This window comes from Ammospiza nelsoni, chromosome 19 (genome assembly GCF_027579445.1).
Source record: "Ammospiza nelsoni isolate bAmmNel1 chromosome 19, bAmmNel1.pri, whole genome shotgun sequence".
NCBI classification, from domain to species: domain Eukaryota; kingdom Metazoa; phylum Chordata; class Aves; order Passeriformes; family Passerellidae; genus Ammospiza; species Ammospiza nelsoni.
Window position 1 is genome coordinate 7,617,895 of NC_080651.1, and position 22,910 is coordinate 7,640,804.

Sequence of the window (22,910 nt, forward strand, 5' to 3'; positions counted from 1 at the left end):
TCCTTTATAGGAGGGTTCTGCCAAATGTCCTCATGGCCTGTAAATTCTGCATTTTATGTGCCCACTATCAGTGGTACATCCTTCTTCCCAAGCTTTGTTAACCTCCCCCTGAGATAATTTAAGAATGTCAAACCCTAAACCTTAACAAGGCAATTCTACCAATAGGCAAGTTGTTTTTCTAACAGCTGCACATCACTCAGAACTTGTTGGCTGCTACGTCTTTCACGGATTAAATCTCCTTTATTGTTAATTAGCCTTGAAAGTACACAAAGATGAAACATCAAAGAACATCCTCTCTAAAGAAAATTTTACGCAACAGTGCCACGCTCAGGACGAGAGGATATAGTTTCAAGCTGTGCCAGAGGAGCTTTAGGTTGAAGAGGAATATCTTCACAAAAATTGTGATTAGTCAATGGAACGGGCTGTCCAGGGAGGTGGTGGAGTCACCGCCCCTGGAGATGTTTAAGACAGGACGTGGCACTCGGTGCCATGGCCTGCTTGCCAAGGGGGTGTTGGGGCATGGGCTGGACTCGATAATTTCGGAATCCAAAATAATTGATCCTGTGGTTCTGTCACCCATCGCGCCACTCCCAAGATGGCGGCGCAGCCCTCCCGCCACTCCCAACATGGCTGCTGGCAGCGTAGTGCGCATGCGCTGTAACCCCTGCCACCCTCGGGCCCTTCTTGAACGGTGCCACTCTCAAGATGGCGGCCGCGCTCTCTGCGCATGCTCGGTGCGCCCCGCCGCGCCCATCATGGCGGCGCGGCAGTGACGGGCCGGGCGCGGTGGGAGCGAGCGGCGGAGCGGCTCGGCGCGATGATCCCGGGCGAGGAGGTGTCGGCCCGCAGGAGGGAGATCGAGGATAAGCTCAAGCAGGTGCGCTTGGGCCTGGGACGCTGTGCGGGCGCTGCCGGGGCCTGGGGCTGGGCCCGGGCCCGCAGCCCCCCAGCGTTGCCGGGCAGACGGGGCTGGGTCTGGAGCTCCTCACCGGGCCGGGGGCGTCCCGGGACCCCTCAAGGCTCTCGGCATCCCCCTCCTGGCTTGGGAACACCCCCAGATCCCCCTTCAAGGCCTGGTTTGCAGGGTCGGGGCATCTTTGTTCCCCGCTTTGGGCCTGGGTTTCCCCTCTCGGCTCTTGGGAGGGTCCGGGGGCTCTCCCGGCAGGTGCAGCCTGTGAGGGCAGCGCTGACCGGCAGCAGTTCCCCCTCTGCCTGCGGCCTTTGGGGACTCAATCCAGCCCATGCAGGCTGCTGTTCCCCCATCTGTGGCCTTGAATGCCATAATACCAGCCCTCGGTGGCTGCTTTGCATCGGACACTTGAGTTCCCGGTGGATTTGGGAGGTGCCAGTGTAACGCCTGTGTTGTGCTGTGGCAGCGAAATGTGTGCTCTGAGTCCTTGTGCTTCAGTGGGAAAACTGTTAATTTTATTTAGTGCTGATGCTCATGGCATTGAAGGGAAACAATGGATTCATAAACCCCCTGACTCATTACAGGATGTGTCCCCACCTTGGGTTACTTGCCCGGATTTCTGTTAAGAGGTGGCAATATTAAAACGTGGCCACAGAATCAGCATCAGACCCAACATGGCTTGCAGCAGAGTTTACAAGATTGGTCAAAACCTGTGTGTACTGTTTCGTGACTTACACCTTAGTGTTCAGAATTTAAGAGTTGTTTTTTTTTTTCATTTTACTCACAGGAGGAAGAAACTCTGTCCTTTATCAAAGAGAGCCTTGAGAAGAGTGACCAGCTCACCAAGAACATGGTAGGGATGTCCTAATGTTGGGCCTGGCTTTACTTTTTCTTAGGTTTTTGGGTTTATTGGTTTTCAAGGCTGTTGTTGTGCCCATCTGAGGGATGTGGAGCCATGAACCACTTTGGTTTCAGTGACTGGGCAAAGGGGATACCTGAGAAATGCTTCAATACTGAGCTTCTCTCCTGCTCTGCTGAGGGCTCAGCTGAGCTGTTGGCCTCATCTCTGCTACAGTCAGTCCTCTCTCTTGGGGAAAAGGTATTAAGAGATCTCAGAACTAGTTTGTGCAACAGCATTGTGTTGTTGCTTCATAATTCAGGTTTTGTTTGGAGTTTTATTTTGTGATTGTCCTGTGTAAAGGTAAAAAAGTAATTACTGTGTTGTAATGGCTCATAAGCCCTCAGCTTATGTACTCTGTCCAGTCTTGGTCTCAGTGCTTTAAAAAAGTCATAGAGGCACCACCAGAGACGTGTGGAAAACAAGACTATCAGAAGCACTATCATGATCCTCTTTAAAACCAAAACCTCTTTAAAAACCAAATGTCTGGTAGAAAAGAAGATTCTCACTAGACTGGTCCTTGTGCAGCTCCTATTTGGGTCTCAGTGAGGAGCAAAGGGGCTGCTGGTTGTGCTTTTGCTGCTCTTTTAACATGGGGCACCTCCAGGCAGTTCCTGTGGATTTATTTTCTGTTGGTGAACAGAATTTTGCTTGTCTTTTTTACTGTCTTGGAACATTATCTTCACTCTTTGTAAGCATTTCATGTGGGATTGGCCCATCCCTCTATGACAGGTGATCTGTTTTGTGATTGCTAATAAAAACCAGGACACAGAGGGATGGAAACAGCTGCTGAGGAGCCATGGCAAATTAGTAGCAGAGCCCAAAACCAAAAGCTAGGCCCTGAAGATCCCTGACTTCACTGCTCTAAGTCCTGCCCTCTCCATAGGAAGGAAGTCCTCAGCTGTTGGTCTCTCTCTGGTGTGTAGGTTTCAATCCTCTCCTCCTTTGAGAGCCGTTTGATGAAGCTGGAGAACTCCATCATCCCTGTCCACAAGCAGACAGAGAACCTGCAGCGCCTGCAGGAGAATGTGGAGAAGACCCTGTCCTGCTTGGATCATGTCATCAGTTACTACCACGTGGCCAAGGACACAGAGAAGATCATCAAGGAAGGGTGAGTTGAGGATATAAATCCTGCTGGGAGCTTCATCCTGTTGGATTTTTGAGATAGAGGTGGGGGAGCTGACTCCACACACCCTTGGGATGCTTGGTACCCTTCCCACAATCTTCCCTCATCCCCAGTCCACCCTGACTTGACATTCAGCCATTTCCACAGGCAAAGACAGCTCAGACTCTGCATTGGGATCTCTTCCAGATCTTGCAGAGGTGCTCTCTTTGCAATCTCCATGAGCACTGGTGGCTTCTCTGTTTTCCTCTGCCCTTTTCCCAAAGGTTTTCCCTGCTCATTGAGGTTGTCACTGCATCCAGGATGTACCAGAGCTGTTCTGGAGCCTCCTGCTCTGGGAGGGTGTTGGATGGCTCTAGTCTGAGATGGGATGTGCAGTTCCCTCTGCCTTCCCATCAGTGCCTGTCTGGGAGAGCAAAGCAAGGCTGAGAGTTGTGTGCTGCTCCATCATCAGTACTTCTGCACTTGCTGTGTGGGTTGGGTATCCTGCTGTGGCACTGAGTGCAGGCAGAAGGGAATTCCATGATCTCCTCCTAGCTGAAGAAAAGGGAATTGAGATTTCCCTTGTTATTTTTATCCTGAGTCTGGTTTGGTGCTTTCTTGTTATTTTGTTTGTTTGCTTCTTGGGGCAAAAACAACTTTTTATTTCTGCTTTTATTTTTAGCCCCACGGGGAGGTTGGAGGAATACTTGAATTGCATGGACAAAATCCAGAAGGCAGTGGAGTACTTCCAGGACAACAACCCTGACAGCCCAGAGCTGAACCGTGTGGTGGGTGACCTGGAAGCTGTGGGTGATGAGAGGGGACAGCCACAGCCCTGCTGCCTGTCCCCTGCTGGGAGGGGCTGTGGCTTTGCTGCCTGGGGAAGGTGGTGTTTGGCCACAGCTGAAGGAATGATTGCTTTGGCTTCTGGGCACAATTTCTGCTCCTGGCATTTTGCTCTCTCTCTGTTGTGCCAGGAGGACTCTGAAAGCAGCTCTTGCACCTGTGGAGGAGGAGTAGATTGAAACTCTTCCTTCAGCTGCTTGAGCAGAATGGGTGATCTCCTTAAATCCCACTCGAACAACTCCCAAGCATTTCTTAAATTTAATTCACTTTAAAAGTCTCTCAGATGCAGGTGTGGTTGGAGTTTGAAGCCTGTAGTACTTGGCAGTGGTTAGGAAGGATGTTCTTATGCAAAAATATTCTTGAGTGACTGATTACAGAATTCCTGTTCTATTTCTGCCCTGCTGTTTTGTGCAGAAATCCCTCTTTGAGCGGGGCAAGGAATCCCTGGAGTCGGAGTTCCGCAGCTTGATGACACGACACACCAAGCCAGTGCCACCCATCCTGATCCTGGACCTGATCAGTGGGGATGAGGAGATGGACACCCAGGAGGAGATGTCCCTGGAGCACCTCCCGGAGAGCGTCCTGCACGACATCATCCGCATCTCGGGCTGGCTGGTGGAGAACGGCAGGAACCAAGGTGGGTCTGCTGCCCCTCTGTCCCTGTGGGCAGCACTGGCAGGATGAGTGGCACCTTAGTGGCCTTTCAGCTGAGTATTTCAGTCTTTCCAGCACCTGGAGATCCTGCTTTTTTTTTTTGTAGTGAGACTGAAGTGATGGGTTGTGGGTTGAACAGAATGAGCTGTGTAAACATGTTAATGCAAAGTTGTCCTGTAGCAAAAATCCACAGCACTTGCACCTGTAATGCCTTGAGATGAAGCTGCAGCTCTCCAGTGCTCAGGTTTTATAAATGTGCAAGACACTGGGCACTTATTCCCATCTGGGAAATATTTATGACCAGAACTCTCTGTACAGAATGTGACCAAGGGCAAGGGGGAAAGCAGCACAGACTTTCTTCAGTCTGTACACGTCTCCTTTCCTGTTCTGCAGCATCAAGAACTGCCTAGAGCTTTATAGTCCTTTTATTAACTTTTCCTTCAGGATTGAGTGACTTTGTAGACTTGTACAGGAAATGTGAACTTTCACATTCATGCAGCTCCAAGAATCACCCCCACCTCACTGATTCACTCCTGAGGGGGGGATTACTGTGCCTACCAAGTATGATGAACATCCTTAAAAGCTTCTTAGGGATTTTTCCATGATCAAAGGCAACTCATGCATACAGAGCATATTTTATTAGTCAGTTTGCGTTCTGCTTTCAAATGACAATCACCTCATTAAATTCCCTAGTGCCCTGAATCCTGAAAAGTGTGTGAAGTCTCTCATGCTGGAAACAGAGCACTTGAATTGACAATGTCTTGCACAAATATCTCCTGTCAGTTCCACCACTTGGTAGTGGTGGAATTAATGTTGTGTGTGGTGGGAGGGCTGGAATGAGGATTGCAGGGGAAGGGAGAAGAAGTTTTTGAAGAAAATAGGAGATGCTCTGGGAGGGAAGGATGCTAACTTGGGGTCCCACACCAATGCTTTTAAGTCCCTACAGTGGTATAAAGTGTCTGCTTTACCATATAATGTTCCCTGTGTGCTTATAATCTCATTTTCACCTTGTCTCCTCAGATTTCATGACAGTTTACTTCCAGATCCGCTCCGTGCAGCTGGACCGCTCCATCAAGGGGCTGAAGGACCATTTCCGTAAGAACAGCTCCTCCTCAGGGGTGCCCTATTCCCCTGCCATTCAGAACAAAAGGAAGGACACCCCCACCAAAAAGCCCATCAAGAGACCAGGTGAGTCCCCCAAGAGGGGTCACTGCACTGGGTGTTAACACATCCTCAGGCCTTCTCATTGCTGATGTATCTCTGTGTCTAAAATGTGGTTTTAGGACATTTAGGTGAGATTTTTGGAGGTAAGCACTTCTCTGCTCTGGATTCAGCATTGGGATTACAGACTCTGTCTGTCAAGCCATCAGGTCTGTTCTCTGGGTGCTGTAAAGAGAGGCCCTGTGTATATCTCCTTAACAAAGGAGATGAGTGAAAAGAGACCTGAGTGGGCTGTGAAAGGATTTGATCTAGAAGAACACCAGGTAAAATCCTGAGCCTTGGCATGTGGAATATAGCCTGTGCCACAGCAAATAGAAAGCTCATATCTGATAAAACACCTCACTTCAGTCATTAGCTGTGAATAAATTATTATTGTGCCTGAAAGCAAGAAGCCCCCAGGAGCTGAGATGGGGATTAGGTAGGTGCCTACAGAAATGAGATACAGCATTGTCTGAAGCCTTTAGAAAGGCTCTTAAAACTCTGCCCTCAGCCTGTCTCTGGAAGAGCTATGAATGTGGCTGATGGGTTATTCCTTCTCTCCTCACAATGCAGTTTTGCTGCATTTGGTGCAGCTGGTGAGTCGGTCATTCTGGAGTTCCCATCTCTGGAATGTGCCATCTGGTGGGAGCACAGCCAGGAGGAACAGCAAAAGCCAGCACAGGGATATTGATCCTCTGTGTCCCAGCACTCTGTTGTCTCTGTAACTGTGATCACATCAGAAAAGTTCATATTTCTGTAGGTTTACCTGGCCAATACTCCCCTTCCCTTTTTTGTCCTGTGTTGTCCAAATACTCTTAAAATAGTAGGCAATGTGGGTAGGGACTGGGAATGGATGGGATGGGAAAAGGGAGGAAGAAGAAATACCCATTTTAATTGTGTTGTGTTTATTTTTATAATCCTGATGTGAATGCAGTCCTCATCCCAGGTAATGTGTCTATGTGTGTGTGTGCTGGCCCTGGTGCTCACTCTCTTCACTTCTGTGTCTGGAGAGGCTTTGCTGGGCCTCTTCTTGCTACAGCAGAGGGTGTGCCTGGGATATTTGGAGGGGGAAGGCTGTGGCATCCAGACATCACCCCTGTGGTCTTTCAAAATCAATCTGTGCCATTGCTGCAGTGCCCTGGAGCTGTCCCTGAAAGCTGATGGAATTGGTCTGTGAATTTCAGTGAATTTTCCCTGGCAGCAGAGAATCACTTGGTAAGGCTCAGAGGCACTGAAAGGTGCCAGTGAGATTCTGTAGTTGAGCCATAGGAAGCTCAGGTTGCAGATGCTTCAGATTTGGTCAACACTTCTCAGTTATCACCTGATTCTGAAAAGGTTCCTATGTTTTTATTGTTGTGAATTCAGCATGGTCAGCAAACATTTCTGAGCAGCCTGACAAGTGATTGTATCTCCCCTGTGCTCTTAGATAAAGAGTCAGGGATGGGGGAGATGCTTTGTTTTTATGGGCAGATTATTGAAAAATCCTAGGGATTTTTTAAAGAGTTTCAGATCTTGGATGCTCCATAGAGAGGAGCCCACACGTTGGAGAGCACAAGTTCCTACAAACAGGACTCCTCCAAAGTGGATGCATTTGGGCATCCAGAATTACTTGTCATGAGGAAAGCCTCAGCTGTAGATGTGCCAGAAGATTTTCATGTCTTTATGCCCAGCTCAGTTGGATTTTGTGAGATGGAGCAGGTAGAGCATGGTCTGAATGCACTAGGGAGCTGATGGTGCATGAAGGAAAGTGTCTCAAGTGATCCATTGGGTTATTGTAATGTCAGGAAAAAATAGTGGCTCATTTGTCTCCAGTCTTCATGAAGCAGACAGAGAACCAGACTGCAGCTCTTGAAGGACAGTGGATATTGAACCTCATACAGCAGCCATCACTTATTACTGCTGAATTGTACTTCAGTGAAATTAAAAATGGAGAAGAAGAGTCTTTTGGCACAGATTCACTGTTTTTTCTGCAGTTCCATTAGCTTTCAAGTACAGCTCTTGAGGTGGAGGTCTCACACCACCTTCACCCTGGCACAGTGGCTCTCTGCAGAGCAACATTCTCTGGGGGTGTTTGAGTCCCCTGGGTTTAGCCTTTGTTCAATTTGGACAAAGGTTTTTTTCTGTTCTGTTACTTTATTTCAGTAAGTAAAGCCAAGTTCTGCCATTCTGGGTTTCAGAGAAGGGGATTTTCTGACAGTTCCAACAAGAGACTTGATTTCCTTGGTTCTTGAGGAAGAATATCCCAGTGCACACCCCAATGCACACTTTAACCTGTTGCGAGGGGTAAATAACAAACTAAATCTGATGTGCTATAGCTTTTTTTTACCACAAAACAAAGCACAAGAGAAGCTAAAGGGAAGGTGAGGAGCAGGGTTAACAAGGCAGAGATGGCCCCAGAGACTGTGCTGAATTCTAGAGAACATGCTCCATATCCATGTGTTGTTTCAGAGGGTCTTCATCTCTCTGTTCCTGTTTTGTCTGTTGATGTACCCTGTGCTGTCTCCTGTTACTGCATCATGGAGGTAAAAATCTGACTGCTGGAAATGCTTCTAAAGCAGAGTTGTCTCCTTTTAAATGACACTTGGCAGGTCAAGTTGAACTGATGATTTGTGGGCTTTTTCTGGTTTTAGTTTGGTGTTTGGAATGACAGCACTCCTTCTCAGAGAGCAGGTGTGTTCAGGTTCCCAAATCATCCTGCTGCAAACATATGTACATAAAATAAAGTTTCTTTGTGATGCCTGTAGGCCCTGTGCTCTCTTTTGGCTCGAGAGCAGCAGGCAGCTCAGCAGCTCTGCACTTTTGGGGAGGGATGGGGCCACCTGGCCTGGCTGCCTGCAAAAGCCAGAGGGCATTGTCTGCTTTCATGCAGATTCCTGCAGTGAAGAAAAGAGGATGTGTTGCCCTGCTGCCTAATGGAAGAGAGAAACAAGAGAATGAGTTACATTTGTAAAAATGTCTCATGGATGCTCAGACCCCACTCCATGGAGCAACTGGGCTTCAGAAGCAAAGGTTTCAGGTGTTTTTTAACCTTTGGAGGCTCTTTTCAGACTACAGGGGAGCTCTTTTCCAGTTTCCTTAGTGCTCCAGTGAGGTGGCACCTACAGGCAGGTTGAGTGGCAGAGTAAAGAGCCCATTCCTGTTTCCCAGCCTGATCACTGCCTGGCTTGAATGTGATGTTTTCATTAGTAGCTGAAACACAGTTCCATTTGGTTAAGGAGCTGCTTAATAGGGAAAAACAATCCTGGAACAAAAACATTTGGCTTCCACCAGAATCCATTAAAGCCTAATTATGATGCCAAGTCAGAGGGATCCAGCAGCACTGAAGTGATGCCCCTGGACACTGAACACTCAGTGTGTGTCAGTAAACACAGGTAATTGTGCTTATGTAAATAAAATGCAGCATAATCAGCTCCTGAAATTGAGAAAAAGAGGGAAAAAATGAAAAAGAGAATAAACCATCAAGGGTGGGCTGTGAAAGCATCCACTGCATACCTGTGGAGTGAGAGCCTGCTCACAGCAGCAGCAGTTGTACTGTTTGCTTGGTTTTCACACCAATTCACCCTCTATTTTTATTCCTTTGTATTTTCCCCCTCCCCCTAAATGCTTAAAAATGGGAAAGGTGGAAGAACAGTGCCTGAATTGAGCTCTCTGCAGCTGCTGGGCCGTGGGAGCAGCAGTAAGGAAGGGCCCTCCTTGCTCAGAGGAGCTTGCTGGTGTGCCCAAGCTCTTGAGGTTTGTGGAAGTAGCTAAGAATAAAGTGGAGATGCAGGGTGTGAAAAGCATCAGGAAGCTTGGAAGAAGAGGCATAGCCCTCATTTGATCATGTGGCAGAAACTTGGGAGCCAAATGCATCAGCCAGCAAGGGTGTGAGACTTCCCATTTTTCCATTTCCCAGGTGTGGGTCAGGAGGGGAGAAGTTTCCTGCTAGAAGAAAGTGTTTCATGGATATGATTTTTTCTTTTTTTACAAAATGATTGAGAACACTCTGAGGTGGTAGAAAGACAATATTACCAGTGAAATATTACATTTTGGGAACCATGTTCTGTCATTTAGTAAGTGCACCAGGTTAAGGGAGTTTGGTAATTCAAGGGGAGCTTCTCTCTCCTGTTCTCCCCCACTGTCTGGGGGACCTGAAGTCTCCTTTCCCTTGCCATAAATCCCTATATGGGATGGAGCTGTCCTGCACCCTGGAATGTTGTTCCAGGGGTGTGCAGCAGTGTGTACCTGGGCTCCCTTCAGCATTTGGGGAGCCAGCACTCAGTTCCAGGCTGCACTGGGGCTGACAGTTAGTGGTGGAAGTAGAGATCTTCTGCACGTTTGAAGTATTTATTACTTTATAGCAGAAGAACAATTCTTAATTTTGGCAGCAGCATTTTTATGTTTTTTGGCTTCTTCATTTACTCAGCTCAGTTCTGTTTCATTTGGGTCTCCTATAGAAACCCCTTCCACCTTCCCAAAACTTCCAGTTCCCTGTTGTGCAGGCAACAGCAAAGGTCTGCTCTGGGAGGGTGTCAGTGTGCTTGTGATAATTGTAGCTTGTTGCATGACAACTAACCTTTTAATGTGGAAACACTGCCTGGGCTTCAGTTGTCTCATTAATGCTTTGTTTTGTGCTTTCCAGCTGTATATCCAGCACTGCCTTTTGTTCAGTTCTGTCTGGTTTTTGTTTGTTTCAAGTATAAATCTTTTAACCCAGTGTTATTTTTTTTTCCATGGTTTTAATTGATTTGCAGTTCTTTAGAGGAGAATTGTCTTGGGGATTAGGGTGGCCTAGTGCAAGTTACACATGGGTGGGCAGCATCCATTATTCTGGGATTCCTGTGATGGGAATTGCTGCTGCAAAAAAAAGCCCAGAGGTTGTCACCCTTTTCCTGCTTCCTGTACCATTCCTTGTCTTGGCTCTGGGGCTCCTGATGGCTCTTTATTGATTATGCTCAGAAAATACCCTTCAAAAAGGCACCTTGTACTAAGTGACTGCAGTTGTGGCTCTGAGGAGCAGGCATCATGTTGCCAGACAGGAATTGTCCATATGCAGAGCCCTGCTTCCACAGCTGAGGAAAAGCAGGAAACCTTCTGTCTGCAGAGCACCAACTTCAATAAACCCTTTACACAGAAGGGAGCTTCATGCCTTCCCTTCTCTGGTTGTGTTTATCACCCAGCCATACTGTGCTGTGTCTCCAAACTGATTCTGTATCCCTGGCTGGAATTTATGCCCCCAGCCTCAAAGCAGGGAAGCATTCTGGAAATGCCACTGTATCTGCACACTTGGACATGAGTCTGGGGTTCACATTCCTGTGCTGAGCATCCTCATTGCTGCCCAGCATCCTCTTGCTGGGCCCAGGTGACTTGCTGGTGGAGGGCTGGTGTTCTGGGTTTGTTTTCTTTCACTCATTTTCTAGGTCTTCTTGTCTCTTCTCTCTGCTTCTGGTGACAGGCACGATCCGTAAGGCTCAGAACCTTCTGAAACAGTACTCTCAGCATGGTCTAGATGGGAAAAAGGGGGCCTCTAACCTCATTCCTATGGAAGGTAATCACAGCTCCAGCTACTTCACCCTTGACTTTCTCTGTGTATCAGCCTTGCTTTCCCAGGTGGGGCTTCCATTAGTTCAGTGCTTGGTGGACAGCATTGGATTGGGGAACCAAAGAGATGCTGGAACCAAATTATTTTTGTTTTATTTATTCAGAATTTACTATCTGAATTTCAAATTCTCCATAACCATGAGAAGAGCTGGAGAGGAATGTTACCTTAACATTGAGCCACCACAGCCACCTGGGTAATGGAAGCTCTGCTAACATCTGCTTGTGGTGTTCCTGTTCTCTTTTCTTTTTGCCTGGACTTTGAAATGTTCAGTTTCCTCGTGACCCTTCCAAACCTGGTGCTGAAGTGTTGGACCACAGGTAGCTCAGTGCATTGTGCCTGTACATCTTTTCTGTGCAGACCTGCCTGAATGGGTGACTTCTGTTTTCTGACCTCCTCTGCTCCTAGAGGTGGTGCTAGATAAGGGAGAAGATGCTTCAAAGCATCTCTAAGACATTCCTGCCTCCTGCTATGATTCCATCCTAAGCAGGTCTCCTCAGCACCTGTGCTGTAGCTGTTAAACCCCAGATGGTGACTAACATCACTCACATGGGGGAAAATCCTCATGCTGAGCAGGAGAGGGCCTTTGAGTTTGGATTTTTAATGGTTGTGGCTAAGAACTGGACTCTGATGCCTGCAATCCCATTCAGAATGCATGGCAGGAGGTTCAAGGCACTCTTGTGGTCCAAGAAACAAATCACACTTCTCATCAGGTTTCAAAGGGTTGCTACTGCTATATAGCCCAACAAAAGGATTTGGTCAGGAAGCATTCCTGGGACTGTAGGGAAATAAATGTCCACCAGATCAAATAAGCCAGGCTTGAAGCAGCTTCCAGGCAGAGTGAGCATCCTTGCTGTGACCACCCTGGATAAATTGCGCCTTCTGTTTGTGCCGGCTGCCACCTCCTAGGTCATGAGCATGACTTACGCGTTAAGCACCTTTGCGATGCCCTGGGCGACAAGCACGGGCCACCTGTGGGTAAGTACTGGGGTGGCACTGGGAGCCAGCTGTCCCCTGCTTCCCTGTGCTGTGTGTTCCACTGTCATGGTGCAGCCAGGGCTGCTCCTGAAGCATGAGCCTCCTCTGGCTAAGAAGCTCTGGCTCTTCTCAGTAGAATTCACTGCTACTAATCACTGCCCCCTCCCAAGCCCTCAGACAAGGAGCCCAACTTGGTCCAAGCAAAGGTCACCATGCTGAGGGACATTTTCCTGTAGGTGGCAAAGGGAGCAGTGCCCACATGCTACAGTGCACCACCGCACAGCAGGCAGTCTGTGTCTCCTCTGCTGTCCAAAATTTCTGAAATATCAACCTGAGGGACCTGTCAGCATGGGGAAGAATTGGTCCTTTTTCCAGCAAAAGTCTCTGGGAGAAGAGAAGCAGCAGCCTATAGCTTAGAGAAGGCGTCTCTGTGTCACCTTGCTGTCCTGCAGACACATCCAGCAGTGGTTGGCACGAGTTGGTGCTGGCCTTTGTATCACTTCTCATGCCTACCACGTAGGATCTTTGATGGATCTTTGAGATATTCATATTCTAGGACTAAGATATTTGCATTTGTATGCAGCATTGTGTGGCAGATAACTCACCTAGCTGTGCTGATATTCCTGCTTCATAAGATGTAAATGTTCATCAGCCTGGTTTCATATCTTGTTTCTGCAAGCAGGAAGAAGCTGCCTTCCAGGACAGCCTTTATTTCCCAGAAATGTTGATGCCAAATGGCAGTTCTTCATCTGCATGACGGATGGAGATAAGGAATTCTAAAAATACAAGCAGAGATGTTGAATAATTCACCTCAGACCTTCCTGAGTTTAGTACTCTGTGTTCAAGCCCTTGATTAAATTTAGTCTGCATCCCAGAAGAGCTCCAAACTTCACTCCTGTCACGAGGCTGGAAAGAGGTGGTGCCCTGATGTGCGTTTCCTGAGCTGCAGGTGGCTTTTCCTGCCTCCTGCAGGCTACTCAGAGATTCCCACACACAAACCCAGGGCAGGAGTGGTGAGAAGATGACTCTTGTTCTCACACACAATGGGTACAAAGCCAGCTTTCCCAGAAGAGCCTCGTGCTCCTTGTGTAAACCAAAGGCATCTTGCCCTTGCAGGGAGGGACGACGTCTTCGACATCGAGATCGACGCGTACATCCACTGCGTCAGTGCCTTCGTCAAACTGGCCCAGAGCGAATACCAGCTCCTGACAGAAATTGTCCCAGAGCACCACCAGAAGAAGACCTTTGATTCTCTCATCCAGGTCAGTTGAGGCTCTGTTGAGGGAGCCAGGGCCTGCAGAGAGGCTGGAGAACATGTGCTCACTGGTACCCCAGATGATGCATCAGGAATGGGTGTCCTGCACTGAGCCCTTTGTGCTGCCTGGGTACAAATCCTGTTCCTTCCTCATGAGTCTCTGGCTTTGTTGCAGGAGTCATTGGATAATTTGATCATGGAGGGTGATAACATTGTCTCAGCTGCCCGGAAAGCCATCATCAGACATGACTACTCAGCTGTGCTCACAATCTTCCCCATCCTGAAGCATCTCAAGCAGATGAAGCCAGAATTTGACCAGGTTTTGCAGGTAAATGTGATTTGATTGGAGAGGGTCCTGTGGCTTGTGTTATCTGGATTGTCACAGTGGCTTTGAGCAAAGCCATGCTGCTTCTGTCCCCCAGTATGGACTGCAGTTACACAAATGCACCTTGCTCCTTTCTGAGCTGGTGAAGCAGCAACTCAGCATCTCTCAGCAGCAGCTCTTTTCAGTTCAAGTCCTGACCCTGATGGACCACCACAATATCTTCTGTTTCTGCTTGCAAAATGTGGGATTTCATGTGTTGTTGATGGTGCTGTAAATATTCTTCTGGCATATGGGGAGATGAGAATGAGGTGCTGGGGTGGGAGGTGAGGTAGGGTAGATGCTGGGTGAAAGTTCAGATATTATTTGTTTTCCTTTTCTGATCTGTTGTGGAATTATTCCAGGGAACTGCAGCAGGCACTAAGAACAAACTGCCAGGGCTGATCACTTCCATGGAGACCACTGGTGCAAAGGCACTGGAAGAGTTTGCAGACAACATTAAGGTAGGATTCTCCTCAGTGGTCTCTGATCAGGCTTGGAAGAGGGTTTTTTGGAGCAAAACCCCTAGTTTAGCTTTCAGCTTTCCATGATACCAGGTAGTTTCTGACTGAAGCAGGAACTTGCTGGAATGCTTGGGACAGTCAAATGCCAAATGCTTGGTGCTGGTTTCAAACACAGAAGGCCTTTGCCTAAGATCCTTAGCAGGGATCCTACAAATAATTTGATATGAGCCTCTGCAGATACTAAGTCTCTCTCAGAATTAATCCTATTTAAACAGAAAGGAAAATTGCTGCCTTGAAACATTTTGGAGGACTCATGTTAAGCTGTTCCTGTGTAAGATGGGCTTGGTGAGTGGTAGGTGAGCTGAAGGTGTGATGGTCACATGCTGAACAGAGCCCTGAGGTTCTGAGCTGCTGGCAGCTCTGGTTTCTGAGCACCAGGAGATGGCACTGCAGGAGCTGGGCCTGAGGGTGTTGGGAGTGGCTGCATGAAGGAGCCTTCAGCTCACTGGTAGCAGCAGTTGTATTGTAGGTGTCTCCCCTTCCATGCTCACCTTACGTCTCTCTGTTCCCTTTTTAGAATGATCCAGACAAGGAGTACAACATGCCAAAAGATGGAACAGTTCATGAACTCACCAGCAATGTACGTGGTGATGGTTTGAACTATGCTTTGTGGAAAACAGCTTCTGAAGGAATTTTTAAAAGAGCAGTAGGGAGGCTTCCTAAATTAAGGTGTCTTGGCATTAACAATTATACAATTTTCATGGCAGGATAAGCTGGTGACCCTTGCTCAGCCATGGTGGGACTGTGTGGGGAAAACTCAGCAGTTCAGAGGAGTGTAGTGATTTGTTCTTGAATGCTTCTGAGAGTGGGGGGACAAGTGGTTCTTCATGATCCTTAATAGCAGAGCACAGGAGATGTAATGTTGGTTGCTCTTAAATTCCCTCCTTTGCCTCCAGGCCATCCTTTTCCTACAGCAATTACTGGATTTCCAGGAGACAGCGGGTGCCATGCTGGCATCACAAGGTACACACATGCATGGGGCTTGCTTGGGCATGCACTTCCTTCCTCAGATTCCCTGGACATCTTCCCTGAAGTGACCAAACCTCATCATGCACTGTGAGCTTGTTCTCCTCCTGTCCTTCCCCCTGTGGTTTGTCTTGTCCTCTGCTCTGCCTTGACCACACAGTTGATTGTCTGGAGAACTCCAAGGGATGCAGAGTTCCTGGCAGGTACAATGGGGAGGGTGTTTGCTGCTGGTGTGCTCTGAGAGGGGATGCCTGGATCTTTTAGCTCCAAGTCTGGCCCTGGCCTGGTGCTGTGTGACTGTACTGGAGTGAGGGTGGCTGCTCCAGCTGGGCTCTGTATGTGAGCAGCACCATCCTCTGCTCAGAGTACAACAGCAGCAGCAAGAATCTCCTCAGCCTTGAGACATGGGCAGTCTGGAGCCATTAGTGCATCCTGTCAGAGAGACAAGTTTGAGTTCTGCTCTCCAGGCTGCTGAAGAGACCCACTGGAAATCAATGCATAGATCAGAAGCTGAGAGTTGCTCATGTAGCAGGGTGGTGCTCCTTATCAGCTGGAGTGGGATTTTGGTTCTGAGCAGAGCAGCAACTCCAAGCTCTCCAGTGAGCTCTTGGCAGAGCTTGTGCCTTCAAGGAGGTTGGAATAGAGCAGACTGGAGATTCAGGGGCACAGGGCCCTGAGGAGGCACAGACTGGAGAGGGTTAAAGAGCCCATTAGAAGCAGGGGTAGGAGGAAGCTCAGAGCTGCCTCCAGACTGTTACTTGCAAACTTCTATTTGGAAATTTTTGCTAATTCTAAATCAACTCAAACGAGGATGTCTCTGCTTTTGCCCCATTTCTTCTAGCACTGCCTTGTGCCTATTCCACTTGCAGGCTCACTGTGCTCAGGCCTTTCTGGGCTTTGGCTCTCTCTCCTTGGCCAAAGAATTGGTCTGAAATTTTTTCTTGCAACAACCAACCGTTTCCCATGTCCCCTGAATGGTGATGTCAGCACTGTTTGGAAGTCTTGACATGTCTTGCAGTGAGATCTCGCTTAGCTGATTGAAAAGTCAGCATAGATTTGAGGTGGCTTTGCCTTCAAAGTGGGTTTGGACTGGTTTGGAATGAGGTGTTGTGTTAAATACAACCAATGACAATGCAAACAATGTCTCCAGCAGGGGAAGGAGGTTGGACTCTGCCTTTCCTCTGTGATCTCCATTCCATTTGTGGCCTTGGAGGGACTCCTGCCTGCTCTCCTGTGCCCCTGCCTGTGGCTGCTCTGTGTTAATATCTGCTTTGTTCTCAAAGGAATGGTGGTCTCTAACCTGTCTTTTTGCACTTTTGCATTTCTTTTTCTCTCTCATCCCTCCCCTTTTTTCTCTGCTCTGCCTAATCTCTGTAGTTCTTGGGGACACATACAATATTCCTTTAGATCCCAGAGGTAAGCAAAGCTACCCACACCTACCTGTTCACATTGCCTCGGGCTCTGGTGATGTATGTTAATTCTTTATCCTCCAGCAGTTGTAAATAAATTAACACATAATTAAAAAGGGGGGAAAGGGGAGGGTAAATAATCCTTCCCAGGAGAGAATAGGGAGGGCTTGTCAGCAGCAGACAATGAGGAATGCCACAGGAGCTGAAACAGGCTGAAGACACTGTGATGGCACTGGCTCTCTTTGGCACAGGTGGCAGATTGGCCCAGCTGGTGCCATGCTTTATCCCACGTGCACTCAGCTCCTTATTGTGCAGCTCCCAGCAACAGGAGCTCGAGCCCTTTCCCATGGGGTGCTGCTGAACCCAGACCACCCGAGCTGGCTCTGGCTGCCAAACTCCCTGGAGGGGGCAGGGGGAGGTGGCCACCCCACGTGTCCTGTGGGCCCCATGCCCACAAGCCCTCGAGGGCAGAAAGGCATCTCCAGACAGGAGCATGTGCCAGCCTGGAGTCTCTGCTGCCTGCAGGGGCAACCTCTCATGCTGGCACAGTCCGTGTCAGCAACCATGGGGATGGCTGAAGCTTTCCAGAGCCCTTCTGCTTGTTTCAATTACTGTTGTGTGCTTGCTGTTAACAGCTCCAGCTCATTGTTCTCTGATTGCCAGTTTCTAGTGCTTACCAACACTTTTCAGGCTGGGGGAATGGATGGGGAGGAGGAGTTTTATGAGTCTTTCAAATCAAAAGGATGTTCCCTGAGCACCTGGAAGGAAAGGAGATATTTCTGCCAGGGTGCTCTGTATTTGATGCAGACACAAGGACTGAGAGCTTGCCCCCTCAGCCTGGATGAGCCGCTGACAGTGGGCTCTGGAGCAGGAGCTGTTTCACTGTCAGTGGGAGCTGATTCCTGATTCCTTAGCAGCAGGGATGAGGAATGGGGGCAGGCTCACCACACACACCCCTCTCCCCAGGGCATGTTAACTGGCCTAAGGCTTTCCTTTCAGAGACCAGCTCCTCAGCCAGCAGCTACAGCTCAGAGTTCAGCAGGAGGCTGCTGAGCACCTACATCTGTGAGTACCCTGCACACCTTGGATGCCTTAGGATTTTAGCTTTTGTGTTTTTCATATATTTGTAATCCTGCAATTCTTTAGTGTGTAACTCTAAATTCCATATAGAGTGTTAGCTACTGCTTTCCCAGTTTGGTCAGACAGAACAATTCCTCTCTAGGCCTGGCAATCAAGGACACCTCAGTGTCTCAGGCCCCAAGAGATGTAAACAAAAGTGAATTGGGGGGGAGCAAGCTTTGGGTAAATGACTTCATTACCTAAAGCTGTAATTGGAAAATGAACCCCCAATGTGCAAATAGACCAAGCTTATAAAAGTATGAACACCCATGACCATGTCCATTTTTCAGTGTAGCCTGAGAGTGGGGGGTTAAAATGTACCTGAAGGCCCTTCAATAAATAGAACTGCTTTTTACTCTTTTAATTTTGTTGAGCCTCTGTTTTTAGGTAGCCCCTAGAAGGCATCAGCTTCCTGCACGTGCTCCATGGAAATGCCTTCACTGGGCTCATTCCTGGGTGAAGAGCACAGGCTGTGTCTCTTCTCCATGGGATCTTTCCATGTGATTTGAGCTGGAGTCTGATGGGAGGGATGAAAAAAGGGTCAGACTGGGAGTTGGGCTGTTCAGTAGGACAGAACAAAGCACAGTGCAGCAGCTCACTGTGCTGCAGAGCTGTTCCTTAAACCATTGTCACCTTCAACCCCATGAAGGCTCCCAGCTGCCAAAGGGCAGGTTAAGAAAGTGACATCAGTGATTTCTCTTTCTGTTACAATGGAGAGCAGGTCCTTCAGCTTCTGAGACCTGAGCTTGCATTGTAGCAGGTTTTGGGGGTTCCTCTGAACCCAAAGTGCCCCTCCATTGCCAAGGCATGGAAGGCAGCAGAAAATCTGTGTAAGGACTCTTAAGTACATGTGATTGTAGCCTTTGTGCAGGCAGTCAGGCATGTGCTGTTCACTGTGCTGTGGGCCCACAGCTTGGTTTGCTTTGTCAATAATAAGTTGTTTCAGTGCAAAACTTCTTGTTCTGTGTTTTTCCCTCTTTAAGGCAAAGTTCTGGGCAACCTGCAGCTTAACCTGCTTAGCAAATCCAAGGTTTATGAAGACCCAGCTTTGAGTGCCATTTTTCTGCATAACAACTACAACTACATTCTGAAATCTCTGGAGAAGTAAGTGTGTGTCCTGAGTGAATGTCCCTCAAGTCCAAGGCTGATTGGATGGTTTTGGAGCTCTGCATTGAGAGCATTTACTTGCCAGCCTCATATCTGCTTTTACTTCTGTCCTTGAAACTGCCTCTTTGAAGGTTTTGCAGTATTATAAACATCACATTACCTGAGAGTGGAAGATAAAAGCATTAGGTTTTAGAGAATCCTTTGATCTTGGGAGGATTGAGGATGTGGCTGTGGAAAGTAACTCAGAGTTGCTTCTGTCTCCCAGTTTGCACATTTCAAGGAACATTTTATTGTGAAGGGCTGAAAAGAACTTGTTGATGGGGGTTGAAATGAGAGCAGCCTGGAGAGCAGCTGGCTCAGGTGCTTCCTCAGGTTTCCTGCTCTTCCAGGTCTGAGCTCATCCAGCTGGTGGCAGTGACACAGAAAACAGCTGAGAGGTCCTACAGGGAGCTCATTGAGCAGCAGATCCAGACCTACCAGCGCAGGTCAGTGACATCCTCTGCCTCTGCCTTGCTTCTGGCACTCTGGGAGCTGCTGGAGCAGTGGGAGAGACTCACCTAAACCAGAAACTTGGCTAAAACCAAAGCAGAGTATGTTTGGTTTCCAAGCAATTAATCCATCCTGGGAAGGGGTCACTGTGGGAAGTTTTGGGGTGTGCATTGTCTGAGTTGGAAGGGGTCACTGTGGGAAGTTTTGGGTGTGCATTGTCTGAGTTGGCCTTTGGGTCACAGGTGAAGACAAAGGTGCTCTGGTAGAGCTGTGAGTAACTCTCTGCTTCTCTCCCATCTCATTGCACATGCAGCTGGTTGAAGGTGACAGATTACATCTCTGAGAGAAACCTGCCTGTCTTTCAACCAGGAGTGAAGGTGAGAGGACAGGCAAGGATGGGCTTGACACAACAGAAGTTTTCAGAAACACCATGTCCTTTGTCATAAAAAAGTCTCAGAAACCTCCTTTATATCTCATGCCAGTATCACTCTGCAGAGTGACCACTGTGGCTGGCACGAGTGGACAGCAGCATTTCCTTCTGATCTGCCCTGCCCTAGATTCATCAAGTCTTTTAATCTCTGCCTCTGTTCTTACATCTCCACCTGAGCAGATGCCTCTATTTTGGATTTTCAGAACCTGAGACCTTCCCTTGGAAAGGGTTGGAAGCATGAAGAAGTCCATTTCATGTCTGTTCTGGCTAAAAATTATCCTTGTTAACCCTGCTTCAGCTGGGTAGCGTGTGCTGCTCTCTGCACCTCTCTCCTGACTGCTCTAGGAGAGGGAATCCAAACCAAGTACTGGGGATTGCTTAGGTTGGATGGGGAGCTGTGGGCAAACATTGGTGTTGGATATTTATTTCTGGAGGTGAAATCAGATCCTTTTCCTCCTTGTTGCAGCTCAAGGACAAGGAGAGGCAGATGATAAAGGAGCGCTTTAAGGTAAGGAGGTGTTGGGTGGTGTCAGGACATCCCTGCTTGATTGGGACCCAGATCTGCCTGAGGAGGAGACCTCTGGTGATCCCCAGGGGAGGGAAGGAGCATCTGAGTGCAGATGGGATGCTCACTGAGTTTGTCTTTGGACAGGGTTTTAATGATGGGCTGGAGGAGCTGTGTAAGATCCAGAAGGCCTGGGCAATCCCAGACATGGAGCAGCGGGACAAAATCCGCCGGGCACAGAAAACCATTGTGAAAGAGACCTATGGTGCCTTTTTGAGCAGGTGAGACCTCCTGCAGCACTGTCCTCTCCCCTTTGGGTCTACTGAGGTCTCTGAGGCCTTGCATAGCCTGAGCAAGCCACTTTTCTATTGTCCTATCTGAGCTTCTCTGCTTTGCACACTCAGATTTCCCCAAGCTGACCTTGAGTATTTGCAGACATCTGCTGTCAGCCTGATCCTTGGTCAGTGAGCACAAAGCCCTGAGCCAGCCTGGGCTGTTCATGTAAAACTTGTGAGGCCAGTTGTAGCCAGGTCATTGCTCTGCACAGGATACTCTGTCACTCGAGTGGGGTGTGCTGCAGCTGATTTGTGACAGAGGAGGGACCAGTGGGTCTCTTTGCTGTGTTCCAGTTGATTGTCCCCTGTTTTCTTTTGTAGATTTGGCAACGTGCCCTTCACCAAGAACCCTGAGAAATACATCAAATACCAGGTTGACCAGGTGGGGGAGATGATTGAGAAGCTGTTTGACACGTCAGCATAAATTTCCAGCTGTTGTGAACTCTCCAGCTGCCAAGTACAAGCCAGTGCTCTCTCAGAAACCCTTGGGACTCCCTTCTCTTCTCCCCTGCCCCATTGTGGTGGGCAGGGTGTTATACTTGTATTTATCAGATTTATAAACCTGTGGAAACACTAACTCCTGTCTGTCTTTGCTCTGGATCCATGGGATAAGGCAAAGTCTGCCCTGTGGGCTCCTACCTTTGCACATCCACCTCACCTGGGTTTGTGTTAATGCCTTGATGTGCAGCAGACATGGGGAGTGTGTTTAAAAACATAAAGAAAGAAAAATACACTACCAAAAAACCCCTGTATGGGTAGAGCCCTTTTGTTAGGTGCAGGAAGCTATGAGCTCCAAATGGTGCCACCTGCTTCCCGATGGGTTTTGGGAATCTCAGTTCTGTAGGATCCCAAATTATTTTCACATTGTTAATCTCAGCTGTTATTTAGTTCAGTCATGGGGCTCAATGATGAATCTGGGGTTAGGGGATGCTGGCAGGGCTGCAGTTCAGTCATGTACAGGGATGTTTTACCCCAAAACCAGACTTGTATCAGTGTTCCACGTGAGGCAGTGGGGTGATGGCAGGGCCTGCAGCTGTGACAGCAGTGGAAGCAAAGGGAGCTCCATGGTGCCCTGGCTGGGTGCTGCTCCTTACTGACCTGAGGCAGAGCAGGTGTTCCCACAGTGATTTCCACTCAGCACCTTCCTCCCATCCCTGTTTTCCTTTGTCTCCTGTGTTCCCAAATCCAAGTCATCTCCTCCCTGCAAGCAGCCGAGCCCATTCCTTTTGTTTAACTGTGGGGATCACGTGCAGAGCAAGTGCTGCTCTCCCACCTTGGGGCATTCCTGGCAGGCTTTGAGAGGGCAGCTGGACTCTGACACTGCACCAAGGCTCTTCAGGGCGTTGGGGCACCTGTGCTGTACCTGTGCTCTCCGGCCAGGCATTCCCTGCTCCCCTCTCCCTCTCCTGCTGCCTGCTCCATTGTTTGTCTGTAACAATTGAAAGCCAGGGTTTCCATAGAGTCAGGAGCACTCACAATAGCTGCTGCTTTGCAGCTTGGAGCAAATCCATTATTCACCTGAGCAGTGTTTAGAGCAGAGTGTGCTGGGGTCTGATCAGCCCAGCAGTGGAGGAGCTGTTGGATGTTAGAGCCTGGGTGAGAGCACAGGTTGTGCTGTGGCAGACCCAGCTGCCTGCCTCCTCAGACAGATGTTTTTCAGGTAGCTCCTGCCCTTCCTGAACCCCTGGCCTCCTCTTCCTCAGCCTGGTGTAGCAAATGCCTGAAAGCAGCAGTTGTGACAGGCTCATCCAGCCCAGAGCTGGACACAGTGCGAGTTCAAGTGTTGACCAGCACCTGACTGTTTTTGTGTGTCTGACCATGCAGGCTCACAGTGCCAACACAAGAGCTCTCCCTGCAGAAACCTTCCTCCTGCTGTCAAATCCCAGTGTCTGTGGAAAGCTGAGATCCTGCACTTGCTGTTTTTAACCCAGAGCCTCTGGAGGCTGGCAGGCGCCGGGCAGGGTTTTTATACACAAGCAAAGCTCTGCTGACTTGTGTTTCATGCAGTGTTGAGTCTGCTGAATACACACCCTGACATTCACCAGAAGGAGCTGGATTCCATCTTTCTGGCTCTGTTTCTGACACTGCAGCAGTCTGATATGAATTTCTTTCTTGAGGAGAGTGCGTGGAATTCATGCTGAGCTGTAAAACATGTTTTATTGCAGCTGTTCCCAGAGTGAGTCAATTCACCTGGAACAGTCACAGGGAAATCCAGGAGAGGGGAGGGTGTGGGATCTCAGC

General features: G+C 48.6%; 1 protein-coding gene across 10 annotated transcripts; it reads left to right on the forward strand.

Annotated features, from left to right (window-relative positions):
- The first annotated feature begins 740 nt into the window (after nucleotides 1–740).
- EXOC7 (exocyst complex component 7) lies at nucleotides 741–21,246 on the forward strand. Of its 10 annotated transcripts, XM_059485893.1 has the most exons (22): nucleotides 741–877; nucleotides 1,698–1,763; nucleotides 2,735–2,919; nucleotides 3,596–3,701; nucleotides 4,174–4,396; nucleotides 5,434–5,601; nucleotides 6,548–6,559; nucleotides 11,048–11,140; nucleotides 12,101–12,169; nucleotides 13,286–13,431; nucleotides 13,600–13,752; nucleotides 14,151–14,249; nucleotides 14,827–14,889; nucleotides 15,206–15,272; nucleotides 16,653–16,691; nucleotides 17,684–17,749; nucleotides 18,787–18,907; nucleotides 19,300–19,395; nucleotides 19,713–19,776; nucleotides 20,296–20,337; nucleotides 20,482–20,615; nucleotides 20,991–21,246. In XM_059485893.1, exons 1-22 carry the CDS (start codon nucleotides 818–820, stop codon nucleotides 21,091–21,093), a joined length of 2,175 nt encoding a protein of 724 aa, XP_059341876.1. In that variant the 5' UTR covers nucleotides 741–817; the 3' UTR covers nucleotides 21,094–21,246. The 10 variants fall into 10 exon arrangements, with proteins under 10 accessions (XP_059341876.1, XP_059341878.1, XP_059341881.1 ...); XM_059485895.1 differs by lacking the exon at nucleotides 16,653–16,691; XM_059485898.1 differs by lacking the exon at nucleotides 12,101–12,169.
- The last annotated feature ends 1,664 nt before the right edge of the window (nucleotides 21,247–22,910 follow it).

Bases quoted from the DNA above. Each gene is read 5' to 3' on its own strand.
- EXOC7 (XM_059485893.1), top strand. From the start codon at position 818: ATGATCCCGGGCGAGGAGGTGTCGGCCCGCAGGAGGGAGATCGAGGAT. The intron at 13,432-13,599 runs GTCAGTTGAGGC...GCTTTGTTGCAG, and splicing joins CCTTTGATTCTCTCATCCAG to GAGTCATTGGATAATTTGAT. The intron at 15,273-16,652 runs GTACACACATGC...TAATCTCTGTAG, and splicing joins TGCCATGCTGGCATCACAAG to TTCTTGGGGACACATACAAT.